Raw genomic sequence first — 12,201 nt, 5'->3', positions numbered from 1 at the left:
ATATTTAAGAAAGACAGGTAGACAGAGAAAGGGGGTTGTATTCAGTTCATAATGCCTTATGTTCTGCAAATATTTTACCCTGTGATCTCATCATGGTACATATATCAGCACCATTTTTGTAGTAATACCAAGTCAATGTTCTCTGAGCTATCAATCCTTTATTTTAACAATATATGCTGTCATTGTGTGTCCTTCCTATGATGTAGTCAGTATGTCTTTCCTATGATGTAGTCAGTGTCAAGGTCAGTCTGTCTTTCCTATGATGTAGTCAGTATCAAGGTCAGTCTGTCTTTCCTATGATGTAGTCAGTGTCAAGTTCAGTCTGTCTTTCCTATGATGTAGTCAGTATCAAGGTCAGTCTGTCTTTCCTATGATGCAGTCAGTGTCAAGGTTAGTATGTCTTTCCTATGTTATAGTCAGTGTCAAGGTCAGTCTGTCTTTCCTATGATGTAGTCAGTATCAAGGTCAGTCTGTCTTTCCTATGATGTAGTCAGTGTCAAGGTCAGTCTGTCTTTCCTATGATGTAGTCAGTATCAAGGCCAGTCTGTCTTTCCTATGATGTAGTCAGTATCAAGGTCAATCTGTCTTTTCTATGATGTAGTTAGTGTCAAGGTCAGTCTGTCTTTCCTAAGATGTAGTCAATGTGCTCACATTTTCTTGTGCAGACTCAATGATGTGAATATTTATCATTTAAAGAAAGTTTTGACAAATAAATCTTCATACTTCAAATTACCAGGCACATTTTAATCATAATATTTTTATATATCCAGGATTCACAGACTTTCAATTCTTAACCAATCCTCAAGGGGTTTGTGAGCTTGCAAAACAATCAGCTTCTCAGAGAATGTGTTGATGCATGTCACCATTTCAACGTGAGTAGGTGATAATTGTTTATATCATAACTCATCAGATTTCTGTCGTTTGTATTTGGAAGTGAAAAGCACTTGTCTCAAACAATTAGGCCCCAAGGTTTCATTAAAAAAGTTATCAATATAATGAAAATGTATCACACAAAAGCAGTGTTTATGATCAGTTGTATAAGTGATATTTAAAGGAGACTGATATTTACTATTTGGCAAAATATTCAGTAGATAAAAGTAAGTGTTACCAGTTCATTCTCAAAAGTTGGCTTGTCAAAGATTTTGCTGCATATCTCTAATTTTAAGGTGACTAGATGATAAATGCTAAGTAAGGTGGTGCTCTACAGTTTTGTATTTTGCATAGGGTTAGGATTTTAAAGAAAAAGAATTTCCCCGGCTTTCCGCACTGGTTATACTGGCTATTTAAAAAAGACCTTGTATATCTTAGGTTTAATTCAAAGAACCTTTAATTCCCTTTATTTTGGTGCATGATTGATGGGTGTACTATGGATTATAGAATATACAGCTTGGCCTTACTTCAGATGTGCACCTTTCAAAATAGTGCTAGCTCTACTTGGTCATTTTCACTTCCTGAACTTCAGAGGTAAACTGTATAAAAATGAGCTGATAATTTTTTTTACATTTTATATATTTGGTAATTCATTCTTTGTACTTTCAGAAGCTGGTATTGTCTAGTCTGGCAAAATTTATTTTCCCTATTTTAATAGCAGCTATGTATAGTGTACTTTAGACTAATTCAGGCTGATTTTTTAACACAAGGGAGCAGTCATTTTAGTTAGCAGTGTTAAGCACACTGCTAATCATGTAAAATTTCCAAAAGTACAATATCCAAAAAAATATCATCCACATTACATTAATGTACCACACAGGTATGCCAACATTCTCTCCACTGTGCATGTTTTAAATGCGAACTACTTCACCTTACATACGTTACTCTCTCAAAAGCACATATTAACTGGTGAGCGCCCCCTAAATTGATAAAATAAATCATTTTATTGTGACTATAAATAGACCATTGTGAACAGTGTATCTTTCAATATTGCTGATGTAGTTTAAGAATGAGTTTTATGTAGGCAGATTTCCACAACAAATCTAATGAACCTGTTTTGAAGAAAATTAGCCAGTATGATGCTAAAAATATGCAAAAAAGTTCCAATCATCATGGATTAATTAGTGTCCCTAATTAGAGCATGACTCAGAAAATGATCTAATGTTCTATAGCCACTGCAGAAAATATCCCAAACCCCAAACAGGATTGAACAGGTAAAAAATACCTAACAGAAATTATGAATTTAAAAACTGATACATTGGCAACCATGCATCTGGTAATTTTTCTAACCCAATATGTATGGTGCACAACACAAATGTTATAACAAATGACAACTATGCTTTGAGAAAAACTGAAATAAGCAGACATTTACTTACTTAGAGTTTCTTCACACTCTGTGTCACTGCTTTTGTCCTCATATTTCAGTGGGACATAAACAGGATCACCCTAAAGATTCAATAAATAATATATATTAATTTAAAATAAACTGAAATCACTAAACTCATTAATGTTGAACAATTTGCTCATATAAATATACACATGCACCTCCCACTTCCCATTCCTACCCCATTATGGAGAAGAGTCTATAGTTAAAACAAGAGTCCCTTGAAGGGAATAATGCTCTAATGGGCAAAAATGAAAATCCATGAATTAAAGATTAGACCATTTCTTCATTTTCACTGCTGACTGTTGAGAACATCTCTGATATTCTTCAGCAATAACAAGATTTTCAAATTAGCTGCTGTGGTGGCAGTACTGGACATCAGATTGGCACCAATATCATTTTAAGTATGTAAGTATGTAGTGTATTACAGCACCTCACCACAAAAGTGGCTAAGTAGTGCCAACAAAATGTCAAGCTAAACAAATATAAAATTCAGTTGCACAAACATTTTCATCTTAATAAATGCAAACTTGAGTACAACAATATAAATTACTATTTGTTCCTTTTTTTCCTCCATTAACCTTACAATGTTAAATCTTCAGCTAATGTGGGTATGTGAGAAAGCTTGCCAGTAGCTTCTCGTGGGTCAGTGGTTCTTTCCGGGGTTTTCCCGGGTTCTTCCTCCACCATTAATACTGGCCGCCATGTATAGCCTAGCATGTGCTGAAAAATGGCGTTAAACCCTACAACAACAACAATGTTAAATCATGCAGTATTTTACAATACTGAACACCTTCATACTGCATGACACATGCGTTTGAAAATAGTATAGTGTACAGGAACTACTTTGTAAACATGCCATGTACACTGATGTTGTAAACATTTTAGGTTTTAGTGTATTAGATTTGTTTGTGAATGAACTAAAGAAGCTGTTTCATCTATTTGAAAGTAGAGATGATAAAGTGAACGATATAGACGAGTTTACTGAGCCACAGATGAGAAACTTTCAACGAAGCAAATGAATGAACATTATATTTGCAATGTCTACAACAAACTTGAAAGACGCAATAACTGAAAATCCCATTCTGATCATTTAAACAGTTTGAAACTTTTCGTCAATGGAATAGTTCAAACTATTACCAGTGCTCTCTGGGGTACATAAAAATAGCACAGAAAAGAATACTGAGTCCAAGGGCTAACATATATCTATCAGAGATTCAAGAAGAAAAAAATGCAGCTAAAGGTTTTGGTAGGAAACTATGAGCCTCAGAGGCAATAAGCCAAGATGATGAAAAAGTATTATTTCCACTGGCTAAATGGACTGTCACACAACAGCTGCTTTGCAATTTTCCTCATTTAACTATTTTGATACAATGTTAGGCTTGCAACAGACATGCACTGCATAATAAATGTCATAGCTGGGGTTCCTCCAACAGGCAAGTGACAGGGTATAAACATATGTCTTCGTTAGCTGGCAATAAGAATGGTAATAAATATATTTATGCATCCTGAATTTCTTCAAAATGTACTTTCTTAGCTCTGCAAATCTGAATAACATCACCCATTTCAGGAAAATGTGATACACACTGAAACTGTACTTTAATTTTAACTACATTTCCAAGGGAAATCACATTCTCTTTACTGCACCAAAATGACACAATAACTCCAGTCCATCATAAGCAGAAAAGCAGAATTGAGTTGGATCAACAGGAAAACAAAATCTATCCATTCCAGAACTGCAGAAGTTTTTTCAATGTGCATTCATTCAAATATGACAATAAATTTTAAGTTTAATTAGACCAAAATGAGAATTTTTTAATAATAAGGTTACTGGTAGGTGCTATGTGCGCATTAATATTGTTACTGTGTATTGATGAATCTACGGTTGTACATTTAATCTGAAATACAGCATAAATTCAATTACTTTGTTTCTTGTAGTTTATTCCTTTATTATTAAGCCTTACTAGGTAGAAAAAATGAAATGATTCTATAATAAAAAGTTTACAGCATTTGTATGGGAAAATATCAACTCATTTTTTCAGACTAATACTTCACTCCCAAAGGTTGTGCAGTATTATTCAGAATAAAACTTGTTAATATTTTCCTATACAAATGCTGTAACCTATAGATATTAAATATAATGATGTCAAAATTGTTTAAAATGTGTATACTATATATACTTGACAAGTCAACTCTAATATACAGTAAGTTAAACCCTCCTCTTTTTAGGACTGCAAAATGCTAATTTCTCTTTGACCCTCCTGTAAGTCAGGGTGTATTTTGCAAGTCAGGGTGCAAATGAACAGGTGCCATTTGCCTGGCAAGATCACAGGGAGTTCAAATAACCACTCTATATTTCTTGGCACCAAACAAGTATCAAATTTGCAACTTGATCAATAGTTTGTCATGTGGGTGCTGGCTTTACAAGCTAATGGATTAAAGCCAAGATACACAGGGAGTTTTTGGACTCTACTTGGCACTAAGCAAGTATCAAATTTGCAGCTCAATCAAAAGGATTGTCAAATTAGAAACAAAATCAGTGCCGCCTTTTATAAGCCAAAGGCTTATCGGCCCATATGCACTGGCAGATAATTTTGGAAATATAACTTGGGAATTTGCTCTGGCTGGTGCAAAAGGAAATTACAAATCAAATTAATATTTTTACTGCATTAATTACAAACAGTACTTATACAATAAAGCACAAGCTATAATACAAATACTGGTTGTTAGGACCTGCACAAAAATGGAATATACGACCCCTACTCTACATGAATCAAATTTTCATTAATAAAATGTTCGACTTAGAAGTAAAAACATATAGCAAAAAAAATATGTAAAATCCTGAAAAGACATTATTTGCAGTATTTTGGTAAATAACACATTTCAATATGACCATCCATTCAGGGTGAGTAGAGAAAGAAAATTTTCATGACAGCCGTCATGGCACCCATATTGGGTTTATGATTGGCACCATTTATGATTAATGACTGATGTCATTTTCATTAAAAACAACTAGGTATCATAAGAAGTCTGCTGCTGAAAACCCCATGTTGATATAAACATTAATTTTGGAGGAAAAGAAAAAATAATATTTAGGACCAACCAGACACCATTATTAACTCTTTTGCAGAAAACTGCATGTCAAACTGACTTTCCATTTCAGAGCAGTAGTAATAAGATTTTTATGATAGTCACTATAGTGGTAATATTGTATAACTGTGGTGGCCATATTAGATATCAGAGTGACACCATTTTCATTTGGACCAATTAGACATCATTATTAGTGGAGAAGTCATCTAGTGAAAACCCCAATGTCAACAGGCCTCTCCATTCAGAAGGAATAGCAATAACAAGATTTTCAAGATGGGGCTGTATCAGATCAGCACCATTTTCATTATGGACCAACTATATATCACAAAGAGTCTTTAACTGATGACCCATTTTGATATGACCATATCTTCAGCAGGAGCAGGGACAACAAGATTTTCAAAATGGACACCACTGTAGCCATAGTTGCCATCAGAGTGGCACAGTATTCATTTTGGACCAACTAGACATCATATGAAGTCTTAAGGTGAAAATCCTATATCAATATGATTCCTACAACAATGACAACAACTTTCTTGTTACGAGGTGTAGCAACAAGATTTTCATGATGGCTGACATGGTGGTCATGTTGAATGTCAGTGTTGTGTGATTTGGATTTTTAACATAACTTTAACAATTTTTCAGTCATATTGCTACGATGTCTGCATTGTGACAGTTTATAGTGATGTCTAGCACTGGGGCATCATGTAGCACGATGTCCCACCCACTAACATTATCCTGATACCAGGCCAACCAGTCCTAACACTAACCTCTTAATTCTGAGTGCCATGCGAGGAAGCTGTTAGTACCATTTTTGTAAGTCTTTGGTATGACTCAGCTGGGGATTTAACCCATAACCTCATGCATCCAAGTCGGACACTCTAACCACGAGCCCCCTGGAGTGGTTTGATATTTTGTAAGAGCTAGGCTAGACTAGAATGAATGTCAGATCAGATCACTGTCATTTAGGGCCAACTTGGCATTATAACCTTATGATATGACCATCCATTTAAGAAGAATATCAGTAACTAGATTTTCAAGATGGCTGCTTTGGAAACCATAGTGGCTCTCTGAGTAACATTCATTTAAGACCATAGAGACCAAGGGATGAATGTGTGTGTAAAGTACAATGCTACAAAATGTACAAGAAAGTTCCAATCATTGTGGATTAATGAGCATCCCTAATTAATGTATGACTCAAGAAATTATCATGGAAATGTCCTCTCCACAGTAGCTTAGGAGTAGCAATATGGTAGTGGTATGTAAACTGCCTCATGGTCAGCAATTTTTGTTATTACATCACATGTGTTGATTATGTTTTACTATTTGTGAAGAACAAATCAAGTAGATTTGAGGAAAATTCAGTGACCCATGTTGGTGCACCATCAACCTGTTCAGAAAGGCATTCTAGATCAGGCGGTCTAGATCAGTTATGGATGGAGGTTAGCAGAAGACCTGCTGAATTTTATGCTTCTGTCTAGGTCTAGGTCTGGTGTAACCATGTGTTGTGGAGGTACTCCACTGCTTGTGTTGAGATGTAATAGCAGCTGGGTTGCTAAATCTCATCTCGTTGTCTACTTGGATGCAATTTGACAAACCACACTGAATATATTCCCAGCTTACATTGGAGAGGGCTTTGTACATAGAATCTGGAAAGCCACAATGAAAACATTCTCAGTTTATGCTGGAGTTTTGAACATGGCATCTTTCATGCCACAATGAAGACATCCCCAGCTTACATTGGATAGGGCTTTGAAGATGATATATAGTGAGCCACATTGAATTCATTCCAAACTTACACTGAAGAGGGTTTTGAAAATGGCATCTGGCATGCAACAATGAATACATTCCAAGCCTAGATTGAAGAGGGCTTTGAACATGGCATATGGCATACCAATACACTCTTTTTAATACTATACATCACATGTGTCACAGGCTTTAATGCAGATTCAACTTGAAGGTTCTTGGTCCCAGATATGGTTCAAGTGCATATGATATTGATTCAGGTGCATATTGGTCAATAATGAGGGTAAGGGTGATAAAGAAAGGCAAGGGAAAGTATTGGAACATCTTTTACCTTCTGTTATCCCTCAAATCAAATATGGCAGATGTTTACAAGCTGGAGTTGCATTGTGTGCTAGGCAGAAGTGACCCGATTAAGAGTAACAATTAATATTTTCAAGTCTACAATACTGAGAAAGAATACTTTTGATAGTCTTTCTCAGCATGTATTTTCAATACAACAGAATTATCTTGTTATGGAAAAATGGATAAATTGAAAAGAATCAAGAGCTACAACAAAAAATGGCTGATACACACCATTTTGGACTCAGATCTCTTGTCTATGACCAGTAAAGCTAAGAAAGGACACAAATACAATGATTAGTCAACACGCATATCTTCTGACATTGACCACAATATGAACAAAGCTTCAAAGCAATCATCTAAATTCTTTAAGAGTAGTTGCATTCATAAAATTTATATCGTACATGTGAACAAGGGCAATAACTCTTATAAGAGGTGCAAGTATGCATAACATTCCTTGCCAGTGTATTTGACACACATCAGTATGTGAATGCAAACATTACCATTCACACCCATTGAAGCTGCAATGGCTCAGTGGTTAAGGTGTTAGGATACATTACATACCATGTGCAATGGCTCAGTGGTTAAGGTGTTAGGGTACATTACATACCATGTGCAATGGCTCAGTGGTTAAGGTGTTAGGGTTCATTACATACCATGTGCAAGATTAATGATTATTATTCAAAATGAATCAAATGAAGAAAGGTATAAACTGTTTCCCTCTTAGAATTTGATGATTTCCATCAGTGAGAGGAGACAGACAAGAGAACAAGTGACAAGGTAACATGTGTGTGTGTGTGCATACATGTGTGTGAGAGAGAAGGAATAAAAAGCAAAATTAAAGTTAAAAGAAGCCATACATCTTAATTACTTAGACACCTTAGTAATTCCATATAAAGCATAGAATCATAACATTCATCCATATAATGCTGGAAAACAATTTTTCATTATGTAATAAAATTTAAAAAATATAAACTCAATCAATTCAATTTTGGGAGCACATATATAAGATACAAATCAACTACTATTGATTTGATGCGTGCCAACTTTAGAGCAACACCTAAATTAAAATAATTCTGAAAATGTGCAACATTATTTTTATCAATGACATACATTCTATTAAGATGGGGCCTTTAATCAGAAGATGGCAGTTGTTCTGAATAAAACTTTCTCACTGATACTTTTTTATGACTTTCAGATAACAAATAAAAAAGCTATTTGCCAAGAAACATGCAAAAAATGTGTATAAGAAGGTTTGTGCCAAGAAACCTGTGCAAAAATATTTTTGGACACAGTTCAGTGTGTTTCATCTTTGCCAGAAAAAGAGTCATTGATCCATTTTGTTGCACATCAACCCTTGGCAGTTTTAGCCAGCTGAAATGGTATCTACTGCTTCACTGACTGGATGCTGCTGAAAACAAGACTCCCACAAAACAGACTGATTTTCTACTGGCAAAAATGAATTTCCATCAATTCAAGACAAGGTCTTTTATACTATTTAAATGCTGATAGCTGAAATCAATCCTGATAGTTTTTGTTTTGCAATATCAAGAATTTTAAATTAATTGATATGGCAGCCATACTGGATGCAAGACCAGCACCAGTTTGATTTAGGATCAATTTAGTATGAGTCATCTCAATTTAGTATGTGTCATCTCAATTCAGTATGAGTCATCTCAATTCAGTATGAGTCATCACAATTCAGTATGAGTCATCTCAATTCAGTATAAGCCATCTCAATAGGAACAGTGATAACATGATTTTCAGGTTATCAAAATGGCAGACATATCTGAGGTTGATTGGCACCATTTTAATCTAGAACCAACTAGATATCATAAGAAGTCTACTGGAAGAACCTCATATCACTATGACTTTCCACTGAGAAGTAGTGATAACAATATTTTCAATACAGCAGCTTTAGTGGATGTCAGAATGGCAACATTTTAATTTAGGTCCAACTCGATATTAGAAGAAGTCATTTGGTGAAAACCCCATACTGATATAACTATCCATCTTGGAAGAGTTGCAGTAAGACTTTCAAGATGGCCACTGTGGTGGATGATGGACAACAGGTCATCCAATTAGCTCTTCTGATCTATCACCTGTCTGCCTGGGTCTGTGCAGTCTGCAGTTGAACTCATCTTATAAGCAGTTATATATAGTAGCTTACCATGAATTTCTCTTGTTCTCCGTCTGTTTCACTCTGTTGACAGGGATTCATGATTATGGCCTTCTGAAATGTAAACATGCAGTGCATAACTTGGGATACAATGTATACAACATGACCCACTAATAAACATCTTTAAAGATCATATCTTTTTTGTGAGAAAAAAAATGCCAATATCAAGAGATGCTCCTTAATTATTGTCCCAGTAAAATATATGAAATTAAATCAAATTATTTTGAATTTTACAACTAATTTTAGAGATATCATACAGATAATGGGCAATTACTCTTGCCAATTAATCTCCTTACCACCACTAGGTGCCACCAGTTTTACATAGTGGACTGGTTGGGAGAGGTCTTCAAGTAATATGATTGAGTAATTATTCTTGGATAAACATAACTTATTATAAATTTGTTTTCTGCTCTGAATACATTCACCAGTCATATTTACATTTGGAGAAAATGTGGAGGGAATGCAAAGCATCCTACCTATACCTCACCTATTCATCTTTGAAAGAAACCAATTTTTCCAAGTAAAATATATTTCTTTGAGAATACTTACTCAATCATAATACCTCACAAAATCCACCCATCCCAGATATTACCTTAAGCTAAAGGGAGCTAAATCCAGCCAGCTAAAGGGAGCTAAGAGTTGTGTGATCCATGACCGTTATATCAGGTTAACATGATGATTATTTAAATCTTCAAAATTCACAGGCAAATCTAGCAAAGCTATGAGGCTGTGTTGATTTAATTATGCCTGGTGGTCATCTGGCCCACAGCCACTGGACAGACCAGATTTAGATTTTCTCTCTGTAAAGCTTAATTCTTGAGATAACGGTTGACTCTGCATGCCAGCTAATAGCTTCAATGATGTCTCACTGAAACACTGTATTCAAATGTGAGACTATGAATTTCATGACCTGAAATCCTCATTTGGCAACCTGGATCTTTTGAGACATCTAAGTATATAACCCACAAAGTCAGACCTAATATCCTGCTTTCCCACCCTCACTAGGAGAGTCATTGCTTGTCTCTATGTGCTTTAAGTAGTGTTTCAGAGCATGGACAGTAGTGGCTGCTACTCTTGACATATCATTAGACAAGAGGGAGCATATGACTGATGGTAACTGGTCCTTGGCCACAAAGCCTCATTGTCATGATGTGCATGACTCTCTGATTGCCCACTGATGGTAACCAGTTCTTGGCCACAAAGACTGATTGTTATGATGTACATATGATTCTCTGATTGCCCACTGATGGTAACCAGTTCTTGGCTACAAAGACTGATTGTTATAATGTACATATGATTCTCTGATTACCCATTGATGGTAACTGGTTCTTGGCCACAAAGACTGATTGTTATAATGTACATATGATTCTCTGATTGTCCACTGATGGTAACCAGTTCTTGGCCACAAAGACTGATTGTTATGATGTACATATGATTCTCTGACTGCCCACTTATGGTAACCGGTTCTTGGCCACAAAGCATGGATGTCATGATGATCACCAAAATCTGAACTTAAGATAGTTTGGATTGGCAGAAAGGGCATGTAACTTGCTCATCCTGCAAACCAGAGCCAAAGCTATCAAGATCTAGTTTTTGTATAATAACAGCTTTGACAAGGTCCAGGCTAATGGCTCAAACTTCTCTGAGCTAAGCCATGTTAGTATTCCATTTTCTTCTTTCTATTCTGGAAAAGGGTGAGACATTTTGGTCGATGCAAATCAAAATTGGCTAGTAGGTCTGTCATATTTATAATGACCAAAATCTCTTCCGCAATGGTGCTTCAATATGTCATATATCATGGAGTGGTAGCTGCCAACTTTAACTCCTCACAGAATTTGAGCAAAAGAGTCGGCTAGTTACGGGATTAAAGTACTAAAAGGGTTGATGTTATTGACTGTACACTAGTCCATAAAAATATGTCATTCATAAGCCTTCTGAGAGGAGGGCCTTTTTATTCTTTCCACCACCTAAGGTGTAAATTCTTTCTCTTGCAAGGCAGTCCTCTGAAGAACCAAGCACTAAGGAAATCTTGGTTAGGGCAGGGTGAAACACCCGTGACCATGGTTGTTTGAGATGATTAATCATTCTGGGTAGGTCTATCACTAATGTGAACTGATCATTGACCCAGGACTTGTCCCATCTGACCAGGGCTATCAGATTTATCTTGCAACTGTGACCCCTTTTTGCTGTATTAAATACAATTTCAGTACTAAGACTTGGGGGTGGGTGAGAGTTATGGTCCAGTTGCGTTCACCACCACCCCCAAGGCTCACAACTTATTCAGACCACAACTTAGTACATTACTGATCATGCATGCTTTTCTTTGTTTTTTTTCTTCTGATTTATGCAGTACAGATGACCAGGTGTCCTTGGACCACAAACTGCACGTGCTGCAAGATGAAGAAGGGGTACAAATGGTACATGCCAGGCAGAATTTGTGAGTTGTATTCCCCTGCATTTACTGCATTTAAATATGTTTCTTAAAGGATAATAGAAGCAATAAATTTAACACGTCAGTGCGTTAACAATTCACTAA

At 35.8% G+C, this 12,201-nt stretch overlaps 1 protein-coding gene across 5 annotated transcripts in view; it reads right to left on the bottom strand.

Annotated features, from left to right (window-relative positions):
* The window catches only part of LOC149776440 (solute carrier family 35 member F5-like), an 80,746-nt gene that overhangs the window by 52,582 nt on the left and 15,963 nt on the right, over positions 1-12,201 (bottom strand). For all 5 annotated transcript variants that reach the window (XM_089940854.1, XM_089940852.1, XM_089940856.1 and 2 more), the window contains 2 exons: positions 9,657-9,719; positions 2,307-2,376 (listed from right to left, as the gene is read on the bottom strand). In XM_089940854.1, coding sequence (XP_089796980.1) covers positions 2,307-2,376; positions 9,657-9,719 — 133 coding nt within the window. The remainder of the gene's footprint in view (positions 1-2,306; positions 2,377-9,656; positions 9,720-12,201) is intronic.

This window comes from Sinohyriopsis cumingii, chromosome 18 (genome assembly GCF_028554795.1).
Source record: "Sinohyriopsis cumingii isolate HCF-2022 chromosome 18, ASM2855479v2, whole genome shotgun sequence".
In the NCBI taxonomy this organism is placed as follows: domain Eukaryota; kingdom Metazoa; phylum Mollusca; class Bivalvia; order Unionida; family Unionidae; genus Sinohyriopsis; species Sinohyriopsis cumingii.
The sequence above is the reverse complement of the archived record's forward strand: the minus strand, read 5'-3'. Positions and strand labels throughout refer to the sequence as shown.